Source organism: Dama dama, chromosome 11 (genome assembly GCF_033118175.1).
Source record: "Dama dama isolate Ldn47 chromosome 11, ASM3311817v1, whole genome shotgun sequence".
NCBI classification, from domain to species: Eukaryota; Metazoa; Chordata; class Mammalia; order Artiodactyla; family Cervidae; genus Dama; species Dama dama.
In genome coordinates this window covers 11,359,815-11,385,824 of record NC_083691.1, presented here as the reverse complement: position 1 = coordinate 11,385,824, position 26,010 = coordinate 11,359,815, and the positions used below count along the sequence as shown (strand labels likewise).

The 26,010-nt window shown below is 56.1% G+C and overlaps 1 protein-coding gene across 2 annotated transcripts in view; it reads left to right on the top strand.

The window, feature by feature from the left end:
* The window catches only part of NEK6 (NIMA related kinase 6), an 85,211-nt gene that overhangs the window by 31,684 nt on the left and 27,517 nt on the right, over positions 1 to 26,010 (top strand). Inside the window, exons 1-4 of one of the 2 annotated variants that reach the window (XM_061154687.1) lie at positions 584 to 700; positions 11,273 to 11,391; positions 21,402 to 21,542; positions 22,935 to 22,997. In XM_061154687.1, coding sequence (XP_061010670.1) covers positions 11,302 to 11,391; positions 21,402 to 21,542; positions 22,935 to 22,997 — 294 coding nt within the window. In that variant the 5' untranslated portion in view covers positions 584 to 700; positions 11,273 to 11,301. Of the gene's footprint in view, positions 1 to 583; positions 701 to 11,272; positions 11,392 to 21,401; positions 21,543 to 22,934; positions 22,998 to 26,010 lie in introns of those variants that run through there. The other variant, XM_061154688.1, reaches the window with a different exon arrangement.

Genomic DNA, 26,010 nt, shown 5'->3' with positions numbered 1-26,010 from the left:
GTTCTTCATGTTTGCTGGGCCCCAGGGGGAGTGGGTGAGGATGCAGCACCGGGGCTGAGGGCAGGACCCCCATCCCTCCGAGGCTGGTGTAATCTCCGTGTCTGCGGTCCGGTTTCTGGGTTCTGGGTTGGGAGTGAGGGGGTAGGCAGATTCTGCTGCCTGACCGTGTGGGTGTGTGGAGTGGGTTTAGGAGAACAGGTCCTGGCCAGGCGCTGCCACTGCTGTGCCCGTGGCCCCAGGCCAGTCTCTTGCCCTCTGGTCTCAATTTCCTGGAGAGTAAAATGGGGGAGCAGGACCGAGCAATCCCAGAGTGGACTCTGGTTGCATCCCAAGCCCGCCCCCCAGCTTCGGGTACACACAGGTGCTCTCTCTTAAGACTGGTGGCCGCTGCCATCAGATTCCAGTCCCTGGTGAGCAGCGGGCTCCCTGGTGGCAGTGACAAGTTCCTTTCACCACGGAGGTGGCAGCCGGAGCTATTTTTGGAGCAGCTCGTGGTGGGGGAGTTTCCTTTTGGCAGTGGCTGGGGACGGGAGTCTTGGGCAGGGGAAGTCCCGTGCGGAGACGGGCTGGTCCCTCTTCCTCCACCAGCCCTGGCACAGAGAGGCCACCCAGATCCCCAGAGGTCCCGGGACTGTGTGAGCATCTGCCTTTCAACTCGAGCCGAGACCTTCCCGGAGCTCCACAGAAGCCACTTTGCAAGGTACTGGCCTTTGCCCTGCCTCCCACTGTCAGGAGCCCCTCACCCTCTCCAGCCACCTGGGGCTGCTCTCTTTGCCCTTGAGGGTGTGCCTAGCGAGTGATAGGGACACAGCCCTAGAGACCTCTGGGGTCTAGACCTTGGCTGCCTCTCTGCCCCCGCCGCCCCCTTGACCACACGCCTGGTGGGGGCTGCCAGTGGGCCAGGGCCATCAGCCTGGCATGGCCTCTGTCACTGCCCAGGTTGGAGGGGTTCACACTGGGTGATCCCGGACTTTCCAGAACTCCCAAGGTTACGAGGGAAGTGGAAAAAGTACTGATAATTCTTCTCTCCCCGGTGTGGGTTTTGGCTTCTGGGGCCCTTCCTGATGGCCTGAGCAGTGAGGGCTCCATGGAAGTTTCTCCTGCTGGGAATAGCCATTCTTTCAAACCTTAAAATGAGAGCAGGAGAGAAAATTAGGGGAGGCCAGGGGTTGAAGAACTTCCCCCGTGGAGAGGCCACCTGTGGGATTGCGGACGTCCTCCTGAGGCCCAGGGCGGGCTTTTTACAGGCACTGAGCCTGCGTCTCCCCGAGCTGGGTTTCCCCCTCAGCTGTTGGTTGGCAGGGCTGTATCTGTAGCCTGAGACAGGACACAGGACTAGAGGAACTTCTGCTCTCCCAGGCTTCTTCCTCCTGGCCCCCGGTGTTTATGTACTAGATCACCACCCTCTGTGGCCTGCTGGGGCCACAAGGAGAGTGATTTGGTCTCTGCCCTTGAAGAAATTCTCCATTTGAGGGAGAGGAAAATGTGGGAACAGGCAGTGATGGCATAGAGACCAGGCCAGTGGAGACTGGGAGTCACTCACTCACTGTCTGAGGAAGTCCAGGAAGGCTGCCTGGAGGAGGCACCCTAGTTTGTGCCCAGAAGGAGGATCCAGGTTTGCCAGGAGGCAGTTCATTCCAGGCCAGGGGAAGTGGAACCTACCAAGGCCTTGAGGAGAGAGCAAGTTCGTTTCCCTGGTGGACTGGGGTCCTTGGGATGTTGGGCCCGCCCAAGGGTCCTGAGGCTCCTTGCAGAGTGAGACCACCAGCTTCCCCCAGCTCCATTGTCTCCAAGGATGGCACTGGGCAAATGAGATTAAAACCCAGACTTCAGAGAGTCGGAGCTGGGTTCTGACACAGGTGCACTCCGTTTACCAGCATCACTGGCTTGGCAGGTCACTTGGCTTTTCCGCGCCTCGGTTTCCTCATCTGTAAGAGGGTGGTGCAGACTCGTGGGGGAGCATACCAGGGTGCTGTGGTCACTCCCCGGTGCAGAGCATGGGCTGGGCAGATCTTCCTTCACCAGGTCCTGGCGCCAAAGGCCCTCCTGGGGAAGAAACCAAATGCCTCATTGCTCTGAGAGATGCTGAAGGTTCCTACATTTTCTTTTGCTCACAGAATTGGGTTTTATTACCCACGGAGGAGAAAGTAAAAGGTGATCCGGAGCCTCCTTGATTTTAAAAAGGCTCAGGAAATCCCCGCAGTGCAGGCGTGGTATGTTTTCAATTGCCTGGTGACCTCTGCCTGATCTGAGACCTCGGGGAATCTGAGCTTGGAGGCAGGTGTTTCTTGCTTGGGGCATCAGGAGGATGCGAGGAGCCCCGTCTCCACTGACTGATCAGAATTTTACTCAACCAGCTCCCGCTGGACACCCGTTTTGTGCCTGGCCCTGGGCGAGGCCCTGACAGTTTAGAGATGACTTCTGAGCTCAGTCCCTGCCTTGAAAGGCCGGCAGAGGAGGAGGGCAGAGTGACAGAGGGAGCAGCTTGTACCCGAACAACCAGACTTCAGGGGAGAAGCCTGTGTGAACGCCGTCAGATGGGGAGGGGGGCCTGGTACACCTGACTGCCCCTGGGTACCCACCCCGCGGGGTCCAGCTGTGTCCACTTCATGGATGCGGGAGGGGGCGGAGCTTTCCCAGGGTCCCACGAGAAGTCTGAACCTGATTAGGGCCCAGAACCCCGTCCTGATGCAGGAGAAGGACTTTGCCTCATGGGTGGTCCTACATTCCGGGCAGAGGCTGGAGTGTGGAAGGACCTGGAAGGTTCAGGGTGCTGTGTGGTTGGGATGAGAAGGTCCTTAACGTGCAGGGGCCTGGGGCAGGGTAGGCTTGCAGGACAGCAGGCCGGCGCCAGCTGGACAGAGTTTGGGATGCCTCGCTCAGGCGTGTGGGCCTCTTTCTGGGGAGTTTTTTTTGGGGGGGGGGTGGGGAGCGGCAGGTTGGGATTTGTGTCATGTTGAGGGGGGGAAACCTCCCTTGATGGGAGGTTGGGTTGTCAGGCAGAGCTGACTCCAGGGACCCCACTGAGAAGGGCCCAGGCCAGCAGAGGGCAGGGTCTGTGGGTGAGTGCAGACTTGTTTGGGCAAAGGACCGGCAGCCTAGATGAAGCCCCAGTGTGGGTTGTCAGGGAGGGCGAGGCATCCGTGGGCTGCGCCTGCATTCCTGCTGGCTTCCTGAGCAGTCAGGAGACCCCATCGCCGACATGGGGACCCAGGGAAGGGCAGGTGAGTCCTCAGTGCCTGGGACTTTGGGTGGTTGGGGTCTGGAGCTCTGCAGAGAGGCCCCGGGCTGGAGAGAAATGGGGGTGGCTGGTGGGTGAGGAGATGGCAAGTTACAGGAGAAGGATGGTATAGGGGTGCCGGAAGGAAGGTGAGCTGAGTGGGCAGAAAGACCCCCTTGCTGGGTGGGCACTGCATTGTCCCCTCAGCTGCTGGCCTCCAGGTTCTGCAGGCCCACCCTGTGGGGGAACCCTGCTACCCTGAGGAAGGGGCTTAGGGACCTCTCTGCACAGGCTGCACTGCCCTTCCAGGGGCCGCAAGTGGTCCCAGGTCTCAGAGAAGCCAGCCTCCTACTGGTCGTGGAGCCATGGAATCTGAGTAGCGAGTGTGACTTTGGGGGTGGGATGAGGGGACCCAGGACCAGTCGGGAAGCCAGACACCATCTCTGGTTCCTCCCCTGCAGCTCCCCGGCCCCTGTAACTCTGGCCTGAGATTGAGCTGCTTCCTGTCAAGTGATGAATGGGCAACGTCTCCTTATCTCAACCCCAGAAGGGAAGGGGGGCCAGGATGGGGGAAGCAGCAGCCAGAACCACACTCCTGGGCCGGAATTCATTCATTCCCTCCCTCCCTGTCAGAGGAAGTATGGACCAGAGGAGGCAGGCACACTTGGTTTCAAATGTCAGTTCTGCCCGTTGCCTGCTGTGTGGCCGTGGGCCCGTCACTTAACCAGTCTGAACGTTCGTTTCCTCCTCTGCACTGTGTGGGTTGTAGCAGCCCCCGCACAGAGTGGCTGTGGGGTGGAACCAGGCGTGCACAGCACTTGGCACGTCCCTGGTGCACACAATGAGGGCTTCACTAGCATGGGCTGTCATTAGGACTGGTCCGTGTGGGGGGCGGCGATCCTTACTGCCCAGGCCCCACGCGAGGACGCCAGGTCATCAGTGGTGTCTCTTTCCCTCGCCGGTCACAGCCTCCCTGGTCTGAGGAGCAAATGGCAGACTACACCCAAGCATCCCTCTCCTTAGGGTCGTGCCCCACTTTAGTAGGAGCCCTGCTGAAGGCCAGGACGGGAGGAACTTGTCAGGGGGCTTTGCAAAGGCACCCCCAGTTCTGAGAAACACTGAGGAGGGTGTTTGCTTTGGCAAGTCACGTTTTCCCTTGGAGCCTTGGTTTCCTCATCTGCAAAATGGACTTGGTGGCACCACTTGGGTTTCCTGGAAGATGTCAAATTACTCAGCCTGGGGAGGCATTGCTGTGGGTGCTGGCTGATGCTGAAGCTGGTCTGGCCTTGGCCTCCCCAGTGGCCAGCCTGTGAACTGCCTGGTCTCCTGCTGGGCCTCAGAGCTCCGTCTGTGTAGGGGAGTGTTGGACCATGCCGGCCTGTGGCACCTCTCCTCCCCCTGCCACCCCAGCCGTGGGCACCTTTCCTAAGCTTCCGTGGCCAGGAGCTTGCTGGACCAGCAGAACTAGGCCCTTGTGCCCGTTCTGGTGTCGGGCCACTCCTTCTGTGTATGTAGGAGGGTGGGGAGTCACCAGGTTGGTTTCCTACTTTGGAAAAACGACTTATGAAGCTTTTCACTCAGCTGGCAGGAATAGAGAGGGGCCTTCCCCAGAGAATGGGCAGAGGGTACAGCGTCCAGCTGAGACTGAGCCTCCGGGGTTGTCGGTGAGGTTCTTCTAAGGGCGTGGCAGCCTCTCAGCCTGGGAGCTACACAGGCCTTCACCAGCTTCACCCCCAAACCTGGGGTAGTGATGACCCTGCCCCAGTGGACACGCCGAGAACGTGGCTCTGCTTAAAGCCTGTGACCTGATCATATACATACACACGTGCACATGCACACACGCGTGCAGAGAAGGGCAAGTGGACACTCGCTGTTCCCACCTCAGGGTTGAGGAACATGGTGCGGTGTAGACAGATACTTGCACCCCCACGACCCTCACACACTCAGGCCTCCATTCCTGGCCCAAGCTGGGTCTTTGGCCTGAGCCTTCCTGGGGTGTCCTGGGTCATTTTTCCTGGGAGGATAAGTCCTCAGTGAGCCGCCATCCTCCACCAAGTGTGGTATTTGGCAGGAGGCAATGGAAGGACGTGACTTTGCCCTAGAGGAAGTTTTAGAAATTGGGAGACAGCGCCAGGCGACAGTGGTGGTCAGAAAGGCCTCCTGGGGAGCCTCGGAGCCCAGTGTGGGAGCCGATCCCTTCCAGGAAATGCCCAGACTAAACCCACGCACCCACCTCCTTAGGGTCATGCCCCACATTAGTAAGAGCCCTGCCAAAGGCCAGGGCCAGAGGAGCTTGTCAGGGGCTTTGCAGAAGCAGCTCCAGGTCTTGTAAATGCTGAGGAGGGTGTTTGCTGCAGAGTCACCCCAAAGAAGCCATGCAGTGCAGTAAAGAGCATGATCTGGGGTCCGGCAGCCCAGCTCTGTCTTTTACTGGCTGTGTGACCCTGGGCAAACCCCTGCCCCTCTCTGAGCCCCGGTTCCCGTGTCTGTCGCATGGAGTCAGGCCCTCCTCCACTGTCCAGGGGTGGTTAGTGGAAACGACACTGGTAGCAGCTAAAGCCTCAGTGGACCCTCCTCTGTCCTGAGGAGTTTACATCTGTTAACGCATTTAATTCTCAGTGACCCTCAAAGGTAGATCTTAGCCCCGTTTTCCAAATGAAGGAGTAAAGGCAGCCAAGCCAGGGTTTGAACCCAAGGCAGGTCGGGCTCCCGAACAGGCCCTGGGCCTTCCTCACCGGGCTCGTCCCCTTCCAGTCCCCGTGCACCTGGGGGACAGACACGTGTGAACCCCGGGCTGGTGAGCCCTGGAAATGCAGGGCCCTCACTCCCTGCAGAAGAAAGGCCCTCTGTGAGGTGGTGCTCAGTGTGGCCTGCGGCTCCGGGTCTCACATTCCACAGATTTTTGGCCCCTGACTTGGGCTTGGCAGCCTGGGCCCCATTGTTCTGTGACTTGGCAGGAGCCATGAGACAGGCAGCTCCCGGAGGTGCCCTGTGTGCAGAGTCTTTACCCTGCTCTTCGCATCTCATCCCTCCGCGTCCCTTTGCCTTGGTCTTTCTGCAGCTGAACCCCCTAACGAGGGGTTTCTGGCAGGAATTTCCAGGGGTATGAAAAAAAGTGAAAGTCGCTCAGTCGTGTCCGACTCTGCGACCCCGTAGACTGTAGCCCGCCAGGCTTCTCTGTCCATGGAATGTTCCAGGCAAGAACACTGGAGTGGGCCTCCATTCCCTTCTCCGGGGGATCTTCCCGACCCAGGGATTGAACCCCGCTCTCCTGCATTGCAGGCGGACTGTTTACTGTCTGAGCCACCAGGGAAGCCCCGAGATAGAGCCAGACAGAATGTAAATCCGCTGAAATCCAACACCCTAGAAAGCCTCAAGAGGCAGAGGCTGTCTTAAGCCTGGGTGGCACGTTGGAGTCAGAGTGGGGTTCACAGCGTCCCTCTGTAGCTTATTCCCAACATGACATTTTGTGTTCCCTCTCTGAGCCTGAGACGCCGTCTGTAAAATCGGTCTTTCGACAGCCCAGGCTGAGTGGAAGAGATCTGGCCACTGCATGCCTCAGAGAGAACCTTCACTTCCTTCCTTCCTCCCCATCCCTCCCCCTCTGCCTCATCCTCTCTGTTGTGGTTCTCTCTGGCACTTGGGGGTGCTATGACTTGCAGACTCCTTTCCTGGAACAAAGGCCCTTCCTCCTCACAGGGACATGAGCTGCAGCCAGTTCTATTAGGTTCTGGGCAGAACCGCTCTTAGGAACAGAAAGTTACCCCAGGGGGTTGGCAGACCAGGCGTGCGGATGGCAGTACGGCATCCACTCGGTGCCATCCCGAAGAGAGAGAGCTCTGGGGTCCCTGCGGGGGAATGGCCCCTCATGGCCCACCGCCCCTGGGATCACCCCTGCCCCCGCAGCACTGCCCCGTTCGTGAGCCCTGTTCATGAATTGGGGGGCAGGGGTTGTTTCATGGGTACTGCTGGAAAGGAAGATGATGTTCTGCTGGTAAGAGCCTTGGGGGTGCAGAACCAAGGGTTTGGGGCAAAGATGCTGTCACAGGTCTGCACCCTGGCTCCACTACCTGTGATCTGGGCAAATCTGTTAACCTCCCTGGGCCTCAGTTTCCTTGTCTGTTAAGTGGAACAGTAACAGAATCTGTCTCGCGGAGGTGGTGTTAAGAGGCGATGGGCTAACAGAGGTGAAGGGTATGTGGGGCCCAGCATGATAAGGACACTCTTCAGTTCAGTTGCTCAGTCGTGTCCAACTCTTTGTGACCCCATGGACTGCAGCACGCCAGGCTTCCCTGTCCATCACCAACTCCCTGAGTTTACTCAACATCATGTCCATCGCGTCAGAGATGCCATCCAACCACCTCATCTCTGGTGCCCCCTTCTCCTCCCGCCTTCAGTCTTTCCCAGCATCAGGGTCTTTTCCCATGAGTCGGTTCTTTGCATCAGGTTGCTGAAGTATTGGAGTTTCAGCTTCAGCATCAGTCCTTCCAATGAATATTCAGGACTGATTTCCCTTAGGATGGACTAGTTGGATCTCCTTGCAGTCCAAGGGACTCTCCAGAGTCTTCTCCAATGCCTCAGTTCAAAAGCGTCAATTCTTCGGTGCTCAGCTTTCTTTATTTTTAATTTTTTTTATTTATGTTTTTACCTGCACTGGGTCTTCGTTGCTGCACATGGGCTTTCTCTAGTTGTGGCAAGTGGGGGCTACTCTCTGGCTGTGGTGGGCAGGCTTCTCATTGCAGTGGCTTCTCGTTGTGGGAGCAGGGGCACAGGCTCAGGCGCAATAGATGTGGCACGTGGGCTTAGTTGCCCCTCAGCATGTCGAATCTTCTCGGACTAGGGATTGAACACGTGCCCCCTGCATTGGCAGGCGGATTCTTAACCACTGGACCAGTAGGGAATTCCTATTACTGTTATCTCTGATAAGACCAGGGCCCCTTACTTTTGGGGCCTGTGTGAGAAATGGGGTGAATTCCTGAGAGTCTGCAGACCACCTCTGGGTACAGATATTAGATGATCGCTACATGGGGACATGGGAGATGACGTTGACAAATACCTCCTAGGTTTCTGCCCAGTGTGACTTGCCCAAAGTCCCAACTGGGGAGTGACAGAGCCAAGCTATAAACCCAGGCCTGCTGGCCCCAGGAGGCTGGATGAGGCGGGACGTGGGAACTAGAGATGGCTGCATTGTGGTTTCTAACCCACGTGGTCTCTGAGCGCCAGTCACGCACGGACCTGGCCTGTGGGCCGCGCCTGGTGCCTTCTGAGATAAAGACAGAACCTTCTTGCTGAAGACAGTTCTCCTCCAGCCTCCCCCCGGAGGTCTCCCTAAGGGCGGAGGACAGTGAACATGTCACCCCGAGGGGTCTAGGGGTGCAGCCCGAAGCAGCTGCAGAGCCTGCAGGAGTCTCCGGTTTTATCTTAAAATTCATGCGCATTTTACATTTCGTTCCCTCTGTATCCGGCTTATTGTCGCACACATTTCCCTCCTGAGTAACAGCACTGCCTGGGGAAGCCGCTCATGTTTATTGTTTATCCCGGGGCTTTTCGTACCCAGGTCCTCACTGTGTCACCCGGGGCGAGGGGGTGGGGGTGTGTGCACCCAGTGCAGAAGCCCAGGCACAGATGGTTGGGAGGTGCTGAGAGGCTGGGGGCCCATCTGGACTTGAGGAATCCTCCTCGGAGGCCCTTGTGGAGGAGGTAACCCAGAGGTCCAGGCAGAGGGAGGCCTGGGCTGGGTCAGAGGCAGGGCGGATGGGGTGGAAGAGACTTCAGACGTACAGGCACACCCCGTAATACCCTCCAAGGGACTCACATCAAGAGATGAGCAGAGAGAGATATCGAGAGATCCACCTCTTTATCTACACACACACATTAGGATGAAGATCATAAAATGCCATGAAAATGAAAAGTAAAAATGTCTGTTGCTCAGTCGTGTCCATCTCTTTGTGACCGTGTGGACTCTAGCCTGCCAGGCTTCTCTGTCCTTGGAATTCTCCAGGCAAGAATATTGGAGTGGGTTGCCATTCCCTCCTCCAGGGGAATCTTCCCAACCCAGGGATCAAGCCCAGGTCTACCTCATCGCAGGCAGAATCTTTACCATCTGAGCCACCAGGGAAGCCCCAAAATGCCATGAGCGGGAGTCACAGGCAGGAGAGCATTGGGCCAGGCCATGCTGGGCGGGTGCTCTCAGCCCCGAGGCTTCCTGCTTGGCTGAGGCGGGCACCACCTGCGGACAGTGCCATGCCCCACGTGGCCTCGCTTTCTGCCATCTACTAAGAGAGGGGTGCGAGGGAGGAGCTGGGCCTGCCCTGGGGACACAGGAAGGTTGGGCGCTGGACGCCAGTGTGCACATTCTAGGGAGGCTCTTGGAGGGCAGAGCCGTGGAGGCCAAGGGTCAGGGTTAGCGGGTGATTCAGGGCTTGGTGGCGACACTTTGACAGGTGTTATAGACATCTCGGAGCCTGGGAGGGCTGGCCTGTTGACTGCCAGAAAAAACTACAGTGGGAAGAAAGGAAGAGCAACGTGTGACCAGGTCTGCAGGGCTCTGACCGTGCCAACTCCAGTTGTGAAGGGGGTGGGTTTGGTGTGGGTTCCTTCCCGCGGCCCAGACTACCCTCTTCACGTGGGGCATGTGTGCACTCAGGAGACATGTGCAGCCAGGCTTGCTGACCCCCTGGACGAGGAGAAGCCTGTCTGCTTGTGGTTCGGCTCATGGGGATGGCCGGGGATGACCAAGTTACTCATAGGTGGCGAGAGGCAGAGTCTGTTCAGAGAGAAAGATGGTGTCCAGGCTTGGGTTCTCCAGAAGCAGATGCTGAGAGGAGGCCGTGTGGGCGAAACCATGAAGGGGTAGGGGAGCAGACAAGCAGGGGGTGTGATCTTAGACCAGCTCACCCCGCTCGGGCGTCTGCACCTCAGAGTTGTCCTGCCTGGGGGCTGGGGGCTGGGGTGCACACTCGTCCCCCAGGCCACTGCTTCCTGGGGACGGTGACTCCAGCACTTTATAGGGTGTAGACAGTGCTGCTCCAGTAGCCTGGCCAGTCCTTCTGGGTTCTGTTTGGGGTGGGTCAAGAGAGAGGTGCCCACGGGAATGCCAGGGCCATGCCAGGTGGAAGGAGCAGCAGCCTAGTTGGGGGCGCTCGTCACTTGCCCACTCTATACCCCATCTTTCAGGTGTCCCGTGGGAGCCCGGGCCTGGCCCTGGAGACCACGGTTTAGGTGCTGCAGAAATGCTGGTGCGTGAGTGGAGGGCTTTCCTCCTGAGGAGGAAAAGGGGCCGTACAGCCTCTCTTCTGTGTGCCTGGGCCTGGGTCCTGCCGAGGCCATGCCTGTCTGCTGGGAGTGATGCTGAGATGGCCTTCAGCTCAGGCCTGGGCACATGACAGGTGCTTCATCAGGGACACCTACTGTGGTTACTATGGCAACCCGTGACTGGCATCCTTGCCTTTCCTTTCTGGGGGGGCCTCTGATGTGGCAGTGCAAGCCCTGGAGGTTGGGGGGTCTGCTCCCGTGTGCCAAGGGCTCTGCCCCTGCCTGGAGGTTTGTACAGGACTGTGAGTGGGACCCTCGCCCTTCCCAGTGTCTGGTGCGCCAGGACCCAGCAAGGACGGGACGGGTGGTCCTTCTTGATCTGAGACTTGTAGTCTGACTCAGGGTCAGTCTCTCCTGGCCACTAGGCTGCCAACCTGGGATTGTTTGGGGTGAGGACAGGGGGTCAGGCATGTGGGACAGTGATGTGGAAAGAACAGGCTGTGGAGTCTGGCCCACGTGGCGTTGAATGTGGCGCCTCTCTTGCTGGCTGGGAGGCCACCTTCGGGCTTTTCCCGGCACAGAGCCTGCTTCCGCCTCTCTCCAGCGGGGCTAGTCCTAGGAGCCTGGTCAGGAGAGTGTATGGATGGAGGTGTTTCACGTGGGCTGTCGAGCCCCAGCGCTGCCACTTCCGAGCCGCATCACCATGGGCAAGTTCCCCGACGGCTCGGCACCTCTGCCAAGGGGGCAAGTGAAAGTGCACAGGCCTGTGTGTAAGAAAGCCCTCATTTTCTGTTGCAGCCCGTGCCCTCGCGAGGCTGGCATGCAGGATGGCAGGACAGCCCAGCCACATGCCCCACGGAGGGAACCCGAACAACCTCTGCCACACCCTGGGGCCCGCACACCCTCCTGACCCACAGGTAAGCCCTTCTTCTTCATCTGCAGTGCGTTGGAGAGTCTCGGAGGATCACTGATCCCTGAGGCTGCTTCATCCCGGCCACAGGAGGAAGCCCCTCGGCAGCCCCCAGACACCTTGAAGGGTTCCCGTAATGGGGGCAGAGTCACCACCTGACCATTCGGCCCTCCACCTGTCAGCCACACTCACAGATGCCCTCTGGGCTGGTATTCCAGGCGCTGGACCTGCCCCTGGGGTTTCCATGTGAACGGAAGGGCTCTATTTCAGAGGGATCAGCGCTGGTTAGGAGAACAGACGGAGAGGGAGTCTGGAGGCCTGGGCAGAGTGAGGGGCGCAGGGGAGCAGGCAGGGTGCACCTGGGGTCAGAACGTTCTCCCTGACTCTGAGCCGGGCTCCTCCTTTCTGGTCTCAGCTGTGCTCTGGCCCTCCCTGTAGCCTCTTTGTCTGGAGGCAGCAGAGTTTCAGGGCCACTGGGTCCCTTCTACCTGCCCCACCCACCCTCTGTGTCAAACCTCGGAGAGCCAGGCAATCTTTCGCAGCTTTTCAGAAAGTGGCTTCTGGGATTCTGGGCTGCTCATACACCCCACACCTTTCGCTTTGCACCTTTCCCTGGGGCTGGGGTGCCCTCCTCGACTCTTCCAGGCCTCAATCCAAATGCCGCTGCCCCTGAGGAGCATTCCTCTTCCCCTCCCTGCTCTGTGCCGCGTCCAGACCTGTGCACAGGTGCTGGGTCAGGGCCACAATCGCATGCGCTGGGACACTGCCTCCTGGGTCTGCCTCCCTTCCTAAACAGAATCTTCTGGGTGGGGCTTCACCTGCCAAGTTCGTGAGCTACAGATGTGTGGCGTGCATCCACCCAGGACACGGTCGTGTGCTAACAGAGCCAGGTCTGCTTTTAGGGAGCACACTGCCTCACAGGAGAGAAAGACAAGAAAGAAAGCAGAAGAAACTGGGGGCCGTGGAACTCCAACAAGGCACGTGGTCTGAACGAGGGGACCAGAGAGGCCTCCTGGAGGAAGTGGCTTGCAGAGACCTGGAGGGGGACAAAGAGCTTGGCTGGACAGATTGGCCAGTGCCAGATGCTGGTGGGTGCTGTGGGCAGCTAGGAGTAATGAAAAGTAATTGTTGAGGGTTGGCTTTTGTCCCAGGCCTACGAGACCTAAATCAGGAGGAGACTCAGAGAGAGCCACCTTCCTGAGCCTTGTTAGGACTGTTGCAGCTTCTAACTGCCTAGCTCTGTTGGAAGACTTCGGGTGGACTGGTGTTTGACCTGCTTGGGGGCAGGGTTGCCATGTACAGTTGTACAGGTTCTACACTGCCCAAAGGTGCCTGGGCAAGGAGGCAAGATGAGTCTGAAATCCTTCTCCTGTACCTGAATTCTCATTCAGCTGTGCTTCCTGGTGTGAGACTGCATCAGCCCAAGGAAAGGGGCACATCTATAGATTCACACAGAGGTGATGTGGGAAGTATAAACTGCATACGTGTGTGCACACAGGAGGGTCACAGACAACCATGCTGTTTATCCTCCCCATCCCAGTCACTGGCTGGGATATAGGGGCCCATTTCCTCAGTGAAATGTGGGGAGGCAGGTCCTAGAAAGCTGGGAAGCCAGTAGACACTGCTGGTCCAGGGTCCACCAGGACACCTCCCCAATGGCTGGGGGCAGCGGGCCTCCTCGGGTAATGTAGCAATTTGTCATATTAAGTCATTCACTAACAATTGAGTTCCCCTTGATTAATCTCCCAGAATTAGCCAGTTGCATTTTGAGCAATTAGGGTTAATTACAGCCTCATTTGGCAGAGCAGAGAGGCCCGTAATTATTTCATGAACAAGGCGAGGAGGTGGGCTGCGATGGCGGCACCATCCGGGTGTCTCTTTGCACATGTTGGAGTGGGTAATGACGTAGTTAAGTGTAATTAGATACGATTACTCAGCGTTGGCAAGCGGCTGGCGGCGAAGATGCCCCCGGTCCACCAGTATCTGGCCGGGTCTGTGGAACCGGGGCACAGCCACGTTGACGCTGGGGCTGCTGCAGGCTGGGTCTGGAATGAAAAGAGTCAAGTGCTTTCTCTCCCCTCATCTCAGGGAGCACTGGTATTTAAACACCGTCTGGGGAGAGATCATGGCTCGAATCTTGTCTGTTTCAGGACATAGAAACACCTCAAATTGATGGCACAGGCATTTTCCTTTATGGCAGGAGGCACTGCTGTTTCCCTGAAGTCATCCTTAGAGAAAAGAGCCAGGCTGCATGATGGCAAGAATGCTGTGCTCTGGACCAGGCAGGAGGTGGTTCTTCGCTCCATTCCCTCACGAGCCAGGTGACATTGAGTAAATGACCTCTCTGAGCCTCAGTTTCTTCTTCTGTAAAATGGGGCCACAAAGAGAGTGAGATGGTATGTTTTAAACACCCAACATAGTATCCAGCATTGTGGGTGTTAAGGAAATGCTATGTGATTGATCTTACTCTTATATCCTAAAAATCATTTTGGTTTTCACAACTCAAGAGCCCAGGGCTGGAAATATCCCCAGTGCAGAAAAAAACAATTTAGTGAACATGCAAACTCTGACTTTTGTTAACCTTCTGTGTCCAAGGCTAGTGGTTTGTTCATCTCAAGGAGCTTTCTAGCTCTGGATGCTGTCAGCCTAAGAAAATAAGTTTGCTGAACCGGGTAGAATTGTATGTGAAGTTCATATAGACTTGGAGAAGCTGAACATGCTTGCTTTTATGGAGGTTTTGAATGAATGAATGAATGAATGAATGGGGTTGAGAAACAGAGCTTAAAATGCCCTTTTGGTTTATGATTTTTACTGGTTTGCTTCACAGCATTTTCATCAGGAAAGAAATGCAAGGCTGAGCTGACCCACTAAGAACCATATGAATTTCCAAGAAGGAGAAAGGTGTTCTTGTCTGAGAAAGCCCCAGTTAATGTGTCTTCCATTCTGGAAAGTCTTTGCAAACCTGCTTGGGACATGCCAAGTTCAGTTATATTCGTCACTGTTCCGAGAGAGGAACGTGCGTATGTTCAGGGGATGGGGACAGCTGTCACCTAGTTCTGCATGGCACCACAGTCTTCATGAAAATCTTCCTAAAGCAATAATGGTAGATAAAATTTAATGATCAAATATTAATGACCATTAAAATTGAAGAAGTGTTTGCCAAGTGTTATAAATTCAGCAAATGCTCGTCTCCTTTCTGCCTTGGGTCTGCCGGGGAGCCCTACACATAAGTAAACAAAGGCCATGTAGAGGTAAGGCTCCCAGGGAGGGAGGAGCTGATGCAGAGAGAGCCTGGAGAATGGGGTGGCTTGTTCTGTCCCAGGGATCAGGGTTGATAAGGAAAGCTCTAGAAAGGAGATGACATGTGAGCTGATGGTGATCAGGAGTGTGGGGTATGACAGAGAGAGGCGATGTTCAGGAAGAGGAAAGAACCAAAGCTGAAGGTGCAGGATCAGTCAGGTTAGGGAAGCATTTAAATACCTGTGCTTAGTTAAGGTGATGGGCTTCCCTGGTGGCTCAAGACGGTAAAGTGTCTGCCTACAATGCGGTAGACCTGGGCTCGATCCCTGCGTTGGGAAGATACCCTGGAGAAGGAAATGGCAACCCACTCCAGTACTCTTGCCTGGAAAATCCCATGGACGGAGGAGCCTGGTAGGCTACAGCCCATGGGGTCGCAAAGAGTCAGACACAACTGAGCGACTTCACTTTCACTTTAGGTTAGATAGCACAGCAGGTGTTTATGAAAGGTCTGGAATCCATGCTGTTGTTGGTATTGAACCTGCAGCAAATGGGAAGCCCATTACAGATTTAAATTGACAAGGGGTTGGGGTTTTAGGTCCCTGGTAGCTGGTCACAAGTCAGGTGAAAATAGGAGGTCACATGATGCTTTGACCTTAAATGGGCTGGACATGAGGAGGGAATATTCCCAAGACTTCCAGGAGGGAGAAACCAACTGCCCTCAGTAACTGAACGGATGAGGGGGAGAGGGAGGCCAAGGACGTGGCCAGCCTGCTGGCGTGGGAGCTGATGCTCTTCATGGTTTGTTTCCCTTCAAGTCTTTGCTTGTTAGTCGTTGGAGCCGGTTCCAAATTCTCTCATCCGTGTGTTTAAGCTCACCCTTCCCAGAGCTTGGTTCGTGAGGCTCGTCCTGGGGGCGCTGCCACAGCCAAGATGATGTTAGGTTTTGTCATCAGGCGTCTAGATGTTCAGGCGTCTTGCTCACCGTTCCAGTGAGCCGATGGCACAGAGCTGAGTGTAGACAGACTTCCAAGCTGAGACAGTCACGGTGGTGGTTGTACCTACATTGCAATGCCTGGCACTTACCTCATTCCATCCTGCTACCAAGCCAGAGGAGGAGATCTTATTTAAAACTCCTCTCTGCAGGGGAGGAAATCGAGATGCGTGGTAAGTTGTCCGTCTTGCTATTGAGGGGAAAGCCAGAAGGGCTCCAAGTCTGGTGGCCACACAGAGCCCTTATTGCCACTTGGGCTGCAGGAAGGGAGGCTGGCTTCAGGTACGAAATTAGCCAGATCGTGAAGAGCTGAGTGGGTCTGGCCTCGTAAAGAGTCTGACAATATGGACTCTGTAAATTGCACCCTTCTTTTCTGCCACGCAGATTTAAAACACATCGCTGTATACACATACACCGAATCCATTAGAAGTTCCCGGCACACAATGTCAGATGTCTTTAAAGGTGAAGTTCGTTTACAGGAAATGTCATTCTGATGAAGTGTGCTTTTTAAAATCGTAGAAGCGGTTGCCTTAAAATTAATGATGCATTGCAAATATCAGGGAAAAAAGACCCATCCAGTGTAAAGATGATTAAAATTCAGGTCAGAAGTCTGACTTAGTCAGGCTAAATTTTTTAATGAGATTTCAGAAAATTAATTGGGCGGATGCATTTTTATTCTTTTAACATGTAATTTTATGCCCCTGTTTTTTTTTTTTTTTTAAGGATTTGTCGATGGCTGAGGATTACTGTGGTTCAAACATTTTAAACTCAAATTAATGCAGGGTGAAGGGTGTTTGTGGCCTGATTTGATCTGACTTGGGGAAGAGAACTGGGTTTCACCGAGCTTTCTGGGGTGGCGGTATCCTGGGGTGGTCCAAGACACCGGGTCCCCCTGCTGTTTGTCTGGTGTTGTCCTCCTATCTCTTGGGAGAGTGGGGTCAGGGCTAGAAGTGACTCAGGACCTTGGCCATGTCCTTGACTCCTGACCCCACCAGATTCCTCCTGCTGCCCAAGGAGTTGTTCCCAGGGGCTCCTCCTCTCTGAGATCCTGGGCCCTCTCAGGCCCACTGCCACCTCCCTGTCCCTCCACCCCATCTCTTCTACCTTTGGGGGAAAACTAAGGGGCTCCCACCATGGGGAAGGGGGATGAGTAGTCAGAAATGGCCTCTGGTGCCCACAGCACAGCCTAGAAAAGGGGGCAAGCCCGTCATCTCATTCTTTGTCCTTGGCAAACAGCCCTGGGTGACTGATGGAAGGACAGTCAAGTCAGAGGCTGCAGGTACATCCACCTCACCCCTTAACTGTAGCCAGAGGATGTTGGGCAAATGACCTGTCTGAGCCTCAGTTTCCTCATCTGTGAAATGGGGCTATGAAGACTTATTTAAGTGAGATGGTATACTTTAAACACCCAGCACCATGGGTGTTAAGGAAATGGGATGTCATTGATCTTAGTCTTGCATTTTAAAATTCATTTTAGCTTTTATAGCTAGAGAACCCAGAGCTAGAAATATGCTCAGTGCAGACCCTCGGTGGGATGGGAACGCAAGTGGTATTGATAACACTAGCTGTTCATTCCCCGTGTTTATTCCCCGGGCCAGGCTCCCACCTGGCTGGGCGCTTGGTGGGCTGGGCACACCCTGCTTTTGTTTCTCCCCACCCCCTGGGAGGTACGTGCTGCATTCTCCAGACATTCTGGCAATGCCAAACCAACAGTAATAATAACAACAAACATGATAATAACACCAAATATGCAGTATTTCCTAAATATTGGGCCCTCTTCTCAGTGTTCACTCATTAACTTATTTAACCCCCAGCAACCCTCCGCAGGGTTGTTGGACAACCCTCATCTCACTTAAATAGGTCTTCATAGCCCCATATTCACAGATGAGGAAACTGAGGCTCAGACAGGTCATTTACTCAACATCCTCTGGCTACAGTAAAGGGGTGAGGTGGATGTACCTGCAGCCTCTGACTTGACTGTCCTTCCATCAGTCACCCAGGGCTGTTTGCCAAGGACAAAGAACTAGATGATGGTTGGATAGATGACGGTTGTCCAACAGATCCCAGTTGGACAGATGAGGAAACTGAGGCCCAGAGGGCTTGCTGGGAAGTGGCAGAGTCAAGACTTGAACCCAGGCCTCCAGGTCCCAGTGTCAGCATTTGAGCAGACTGGGCCAGAGTGACAGTCACCTCTCTGCCACCCTGGGCCCTGGGGTTGTGTGTATTTTCCCTCGGAGGCAGAGTGGGGTCCCCGACGTAACGGGACAGCAAGTGTTAGAAGAGCTGTTTTCAGAAAGGCCGCCAGGAGGGGTGACTGTTGGCTCCACCATCGTGTGGCTCTTCGGGGCCATCTCCGCGTTTGCCCAGCAGCTTAGAGCTCCCAGACCATCTTCTCCTGGAGGTCCTGGGGCTGGTTTCTAACAGCCCCCATCATGGACCGCCTCTCTCCCCTGCAGGAACTTGCCAGGGGCCCACCCAGGTGGTGATGGGTGGCAGGGAGAGGTCTGGCCTTTTGCGGGCAAAAACTCGGTTCAGCTTTTCCTTTTCTGCTCCGAGTCCCTGAGTTAAATTGGGGTCAGGACTCTGCTGGCTCAGGCAGCTGCACCCCCAGGAGCCCTGTGTCCCATAGTGACCCCCACCTGAGTAGGGGTCCCCTCAGGGACAGAGCCCTCTCCTGACCCCGGTGAGGGTGGCAGCAGCCCCTGAGCGCCCTCACCGCTGCACTGCCCCCTGGGTAACCTGCCCCCTCCTCGGAGCCTTCCTCTAATTAGGTTGGATGGGTTGTGATAGGAAATGCAAATCTGGGTCATCGCATATTCAGAAGTGCAGGGCGGTCAGCCAGGCTGGCTGGGAGGTCCCCATCCTTTGGGAGCTTCCAGCTGTGGAGCTGGACCACATGGCCTCTGGGGAATGTCCTTGAGGTGGGTGGGAAGTGCCAGGGACTCTGGCCACTCATCACTCCACATTGGCAGAAGCAGGACCCTTAGAGAGCACACCCTCCAGACCCTCACTGTCCCCAAGGAAACAGGTGGGGCAGAGAGACCCTGCCTCATGTCGCCGGGCAGCATGCCAGGCTTTCCGTCATTCAGGAGTTCAAGTCCCAGCTCTCATTGCCTGGCTGTGCCTCAGTGTCCTTAATCATGAAGTGGGATTGATAAGCCTTGTTTTACAAGCTGTTAGGGGACTTCAGTTGTTAAACCTGTCTTATCAGGGACTTCCCTGGTGGTCCAGTGGCTAAGACTCTGTGCTCCTAATACAGGGGGCTCGGGTTTGATCCCTGGTCAGGGAGCTAGATCCCATATGCTACAACTAAGACCCAGAGCAGCCAAATAAATAAATAAAATTAAAAAAAAACCAAAAAACCTGTCTGATCACCTAGGACACCAGCAGATGCATGGTCAGTGCCTAACACATAAGAGACGGCATGGCGTTATTATCCTGACCATGTGTGGTTCCTCCAGGGGCCAAGAGCATTGCCTTCTTCTGGGGTGTGTGGTTTCAGCTGCACCCACAGAAGTGACAGTGGCCGGGTTGCAGAGTCCCTTGTGCTCCCAGCTGTTTTGAGCGCATTTCATAGTGTCCTTTGACACACATGCCCTGAGCACTTGCTTGGCAGGTCAGAGCCTCAGTTCAGGGGACACAGAGGGGACTAAGGCGGAGGCCCATGGTGGGGGCACAGGTGGGGCTCAGGTGGCTGAAGCTGGAAGGCCTGACTAGTCACAGGGTCTTGACGGGAAAGCAGAGCTGGGTGGTAACATGTACAGGGCGAAGGGATATCCCATCCTGGTTCAGATCCCCGGTGTTACTCACGGTGGGGTCTGGAGCCTCCCCCTGAGCATCAGTTTCCTGAAATGGAGTTGCAGTGATGTCTGCTCACAAGGTCCTGGGAAGCTACCCGCACGGTGCCTGGCACATAGTACATGCTCAGTAAATGCATGCTCGCTCCTCTTAGATGGACACTGGGTGTGCATGTAGGTCCGTTGCTGAGACTAAAGAACTTACCTGGCAGAGACTGGCAGGTGGTGGGCAAGAGCACCATCTTCCTCCTCCACCAGCCCAACCCCCTGCTCAGGTCCCCAGGCAGAGTGTCTTCAAATCTCCCATCACGGGGATAATTATGTCTGGAGACTTGAGTCAGGGTGGGCCCAGCGATTGCGAGCTGCAAAGCTGAGTTCCATCTCTCAGTCCTGGCAAGAAGGTGCCTGTTAGGTTTTCCTTGGTGCAGAGCTGGGCCTTGGCAGATGCAGAGGTGGGGAGTAGCCACTCAGGCCCCAACCCTCCAGCTCCGACCTCCTCATTCCTGCCCCGCCCAAGCCTGTCTGTAACATGGCTGCAACCGCTAAGTACTTACTGTGTGCACGGCTTAGCAATCTTGCCCAATTCTCGTAGCCACGCTACCTCCACCCTACGGACAGGAAACCGAGGCTCAGGGTAGCTTGTGTAACCACCAAGGTCATCAGCCAGTGACCCAGGCTGACGGGCTCCTTAGCCAGTCACCCGGGGGTTCCCAGGGCTCTCCAGGAGTGACCTGTCTGCTCTTGGCATTCCTGGTGGGGATGTGTGTGTTCCAGAACACAGCACAGGGGAACTCCTGACCTTCGGCTTCTCAGAGGCTCTGGCCAAACTCTGGAAGAGGCATTTCTACTTCCGAAAATACAGTGGCTTTCCCTGCTGCGGGGGTGGGGGGGCGGGGGGGGAGGGAGGAGGCCGGGGGGAGGGGATAGGAGGCTGGGTGGGGGTGCCCCTCAAGGTTTCTTGACTCACCCCTGTTCTCCTGAAGGAACTCTGCACACATTTCTGAACACCTACTGTGTGCAATTCATCCAGCAGCAGCAGAAACCGTCTTCATGTCAGCACCCAGTGGGGAGGGTCCCCAGTAGGGGCGATCCCCCACCTGCGAGTGGGCTATAGCAGAAGGGAGGGCCCACCCTGCCAGGCTGTCGTGGGGCCTCCTCTGCCCCCCCCACCCTGCCCTGTGGGGGCCCAGCAGTGGCTCCCCCTCCTCTCCTCTTCCCAAGACCACCTTTGCAGGTGTGTTTTGGGCAGAGGGTGGACCTAGCCACTGTGCCTCACCCATTTGGCTCCATCCTGGGCAGGTCCTGCAGCTTAATCCTTGCCTTCAGCGCTGACCCCTGGAGAGGTCACGGTGCCGAGATTCTTCATGTTGCCATAAAGGGCACAGTTTATCCAAAGAATGGGCTCCGAATGTCAGGCTGCAGGTTTAACCTGGATGTTCCCATCTCTGCAGTGGGAATGCTACCCTGGGAGGGGAGGTTGCCACTTCGTGGGATGACTTGAAGGGTAAGGGTTGGGGGTGCGTCTGGGGAGCCCTGGGGCTGACAGGACCCCGCAGGGCCCCCCTCCCCTCGGCGCTATGAGTTTGCTAGTTGCTGCCTTAGATGTTGATTGCACCTGCTCTGCTGGCCGGCTCTAGCAGGGACAGAAAGGGTTCAGGAGTGACCAAGGCAGACGAGGCCCTGGCCCACGAGAGTGGAGACAGAAATGAACAAAGAACAAGTGATCCGATACTGAGGGATGGAGACAAGTGTGTGGAGGAGCCCAGATCTGCAGAGGGGCGTCGTCAGGATCAAAGAGAGCTGGTGTGGACAGCGCCAAGGGGAGAGGGGGGCTCTGATAGTGAGGGGGTGATCAGGGTCCCTCCTTCACCCTGAAGGGGTGTTGCCAGGGCTGGGGAAGAGGTAGCGTCACCCCTGAAACCCCACCCCAGGTCTCGGCCCTCCACTTCGCCTGGCTGGTCACTGACGCCCTCTGTCCTTCCCCTCCAGAGGCACCCGACCGCCCTGTCTTTTCGCTGCTCTCTGGCCGACTTCCAGATTGAGAAGAAGATCGGCCGAGGGCAGTTCAGTGAGGTGTACAAGGCCACCTGCTTGCTGGACAGGAAGACAGTGGCTCTGAAGAAGGTGCAGGTGAGCCAATAGCGCCGTGGGGTCAAAACCACGTGGCAGGAGCTAGCTAGTGTCTGAACATTGTGGCCCTGGGCTAGTCCTGCCTCTCCCCTGCAAAAAAAACCCCGGGAAACTGGTACTGTCCTCACTCTCAGGGCTGTGGGAGAATCAGGTGGCCTTGTCTTTGTGAAAGCTCCCTGTGAACCATAAAGGAAAACAAGGACGCGTACATGCTGAGTGCCTGCTGTATACTGGGTCATGCTGGAGCTCACAGAATCTTGACAGCGGCTCTGTGGGTGGGAATTATGACCCCATTTTTTGGACGAGGAAAACTGCAGGCACGTGAATAATCTACCAGGGCTGGTGGGTGGTGCTAAGTGGGATCTGAGGTTCAGATCTGCAGCTGACTGACCCTCTTTGGTAGCTCTGGGCTGGAGTGCCCTGCCCAGCCTCCGAGTCCCTCCTAATCGGAAGAGTGGGGTCAGGCACATGTATTCTATGCAGTAAAGCCCAAGGAGGAAGCTCCTCGTGAGAGCCTTTGGGCCCCTCTGAATGGCTCTTTTCTGCAGGAAGTGACCTTGAGTCCTCCAGCAGGGCTTCCACAGCCCCTTGACTTGCTCATTTACCTTAAAGAATGAGATTAACTGGCTGGGCAGAGGAGGCCCAGGAGAGGGAAGGCAGTTCAGACACAGTCACGAGGTGGGGAGACAGGCGAAGAAGCCCCGCCTAGAGCTGGACAGCGTGATTCTGTCCTTGTAAATCTGGGTGCTGCACATGTGGCCTGGGATGGCTGGAGGGGACACGGGCTCCTCGGTTCAGAGAGGGCCCGTGTTCTGCCCTTTGTCTGCCAGGGACGGGCTCACCTGGGTTCCCTCTGTTGATTTTTAGTGCTGGGATGGGTTCTGTGGTGGGGCGGCTATGTCGCCCTCCGGTTTGTTCCTGTAAGTCAGGAGGTGCTAGAAGGACCCACATGGAGTGAACACAGGGCCTGGGGGGGCATCAGGGGGCACATGCTGTACCCCTTCTTCTATCTTGGTCCACATGACTGCCAGTGAGGTCGGGCTTTTGGCCCCATTTATAGACGTGAAGACTGAGGCTCCAAGGGTGTTTCCTATCCTACCCCTTACCGGTGCATGACCTTAGCAAGTCACAGGACTTCTCTGTACCTCAGTCTCCTCCTCTGTAAGTTGGCCGGCAGTAACCCCTAACTCATGGGAGCTGCTGAGATGATTTGGTGGGAATCGGTCAGCATAGTGCCTGGCACGTGGTGGGCACCCAGTTATCTGAACCATTGTCCTTACACGGTTCCCTCAGCAAAGGCGTGAGAACCCAGGCTGGGGTCCCAGGCCTTGTGCTTCCTCTGGAGCTCTGGGTGCTGGTTTTAACCACTTTTTCTGTCTTCTCTCACCCAAGATATTTGAGATGATGGACGCCAAGGCCAGGCAGGACTGTGTCAAGGAGATTGGCCTCCTGAAGGTGAGTGCCCTGGGCCGAGCAGGAGCCCCACGCTTCCTTGGGCCAGGCCAGGCTACGTCGTGACCATCATAGCCCCTCAGCCCTTTAAATTCAGAAACGACGTACTTTGGAGGAGGTCAGCGGCTGGTTTGTCCTCTTGTGGCTGAGTGGGGGCCCCGCCTCACCTCTGCCCAGTCCTCACGGTGCCTCCAGACCGGCTGTCCTTGTCCCGTGTGGATCCTGGATGTGGCGGCCGTGGACCAGGCTGTTGGGGAAGGAGCGAGGGTGGGCGTTGGGTCAGACTGCGGTTTGTCTGTCTCTGTCTCCCTGTCGGTCTCATCCCATCTTTGTTCTCAGCCTTGTGCTCTTGTATTTCCATGTGGTGGTACACACATCTGAATATTCAGTCATGGTGTATTCTCTTCTTTTCTCTCTGATTCTCGTGCTCCCTCCAGCAGATGCTCTATGCCAGGGAGACAGAGCCGAGCCAGCCTGGGGCTCTGGGCAGAATTAACAGCTAAGCATGAGGCCCCGGGTTCTGGGAGCTGGAGGGGCTCAGTGCCCCTGAGTTGTCAGCCTGTTGGACTCTTGCCAGGCCTCCAACAGGGAGGAGGCAGGATGCACAACTGGGGATGGGTCCCCGCCCCCCAAGGGTAGCTGATGTGCCTGCCCCGTGTGGGCAGAAGTCCTAGGTTCCACCAGAGCTGGACAGGGTCGTGTGAAGGACAGACCTGCAGGGCCTGTCCAGGGTGAGGGATGGCGGTGGTGGATGGTGTCTATGGTCATCCTTTCCCCCTTCCTGCTAGCTTCCCCTCTGGTCTCCTAAGTGTCAGAGATGACAGAACTTTCTGGACTAGACATATATCCCTGGTTTAGGGGTTGCTCTCCCTGGGGCTCCGCCCTCCTCCCCAGGTTCAGGATTCCACCTGAGAATTAGGAGGTGATGGAGGAGAAAAAAAGGGATGAGCGTTGGAGGCCCGGGATCCTGGGTTCAAATGCTGATGTCTTCGTTTACAAGATGTGCGACCTTAAGCATATGACTTAACCTCCCTGAGCCTCAGTGTGCCCACCGGCTCAATGGTGAGAATGCTGGCCTCACAGGATATGGGCAGATAGAGAGAATTAAATAAAATCGTATCAGCGGAGTTCCCTGCCTGCCTAGTGGTTAGGATCCCAGGATTTCATTTCCATGGTCTGGATTCAGTCTCTCGTTGAGGAACTGAGATCCTGCAAGCAGTGTGGCATGGCCAAAAAATAAATAAATGAAAATGTTTTAAAAATAAAATAGTGTCTGAAGAGGGCCTGGCACAGGAGAGCACGCAGTCAACACTGATTTGGTGTCCTCTCTCCCCACATAGAGAGAGCTTGGTTGGCAGCTTCCTGTAAAGTGGGGCTACTGGTACAGTCAACCATGGCATCCGCACCCCCCGCCCCCCGCCACCCCACTGCCCAGGGATTCCCAGGCAGGAGGGGGAACAGACAGGCAACAGATGGTGATTGTCAGGTAATGCTAGCAGACCCAAGGACCCTGGGGAGACCATGCAGGGCCCAGGGCCTGGTCTCAGAATCTGGAAGGCTGAGACGAGCCTGCTGCAGGGGCCCCGACAGCGTGGATGGGAGTGCAGAGCATGGTGGACTTGAGTGCCACATTCAGGATATGAGACTTGAACGTGGGGACAAGAGAGGGGGCCCCGTAGTGGCTGAGAGCGAGGTGCCGTGGCCATATGGGAGTTGTGGATGCGTGCTGGGGTGGCCCGTGGCTGTGATGGGTCTCAAGGGGGAGGCTAGAGGCTTGTAGGGAGGTATCCTTAACTCCAGCCATCACAGGTCCTAAAATACTCTTCAGGTAACATTTTCAAAGTTTTACTAAATGGTCAACTTTGGACCCAGTTGTGATCCCTGAAACTCTGGTTCCGCAGCCCTGGGGAGCGGCTGTCTGGATCACACACCCCGTCTCCCTTCTTGTGGCCAAGAACACACATGTGCTGATCACATGAGTAAGGAATTGTACACATGTGCACACCGAGCCAGCCTGTTTGGTTCCTGGGCTCAGAACTGTGTGACTATGCATAGCCTCTTCAGTGAGGCTGCCCCAGGTTGCGCGACCCGGACCTGCCGAGAGTGGGGGCTCTGACCCTCCCCCAGGCTGCCGTGCCACTGAGTGCAGTCAGCTGTGGGCTTCGCAGGCAGATACACCCCTTGCTCACTAGCTTTGGGGCCGTGGGCAAGCTGCTGACCACTTGGGGTCTTTATGTTCTCATCTGGCTCAAGGGTTGATGATGAGAGTGCTGTCTTCAGAGGTGTTGTCATGGAACTAGTGAGAAGATGCATTGGAAGGACTCAGTGTAGCATCTGGTCAGAGGCAGCCCTCACTGCCATGCTTATAACCTCTGCCGCCAGGCCAGCCCCTTTGCAGAATGTGACCCACCTCTCCAGCCTGCCCGTGGGAAGTCAACAGGATGTGCCAGGGCACGGGGTGTTTCCTACAAAACAGAAAGAAGCACAGTCCTCAGAGGGGCCACTGGGCGGCATCGTTCATGCCGTTCATGCCAGGACCAGTCAGAGGTTGCCAGGCGGGGGTGGGACAGTGATACACAGCATAGATACACGCCCCTCACGCAGCACCGTCCAGGCCTTTGGGAAAATGTGCTTTCAAGTCCCCTCTGGATGGGACCCCCCCGGACGGGCTGACCATACTGTGGCAGAATATTTGAGTCCCTCTGCCTTCCCTAGATCCTGGAGTCATTTTGGTATGGACTCAGTTATAAGGAATGCCAGGATCTCCTGTCAGCCAAGCAGGGGCTGACTTCCAGCCAGTGGGGCGCAGTCCTGATCACCTGGGCCATGGTGATCAGGCCAGAATCAGGGCTTCATCACTGAGCACTGTGCTCAGGGCAGCTCTCACACCAGGAATGATGTTTTCTCAAGATTTCACAAAGGGTGGGTCAGAAACTGAGAAAGTAGGAAGGAGGTAGATACTTCTAAGTACTCCAGGACCACTGAGTGCAGAGGTGGAGTGGTGGGGGCCTGGCCC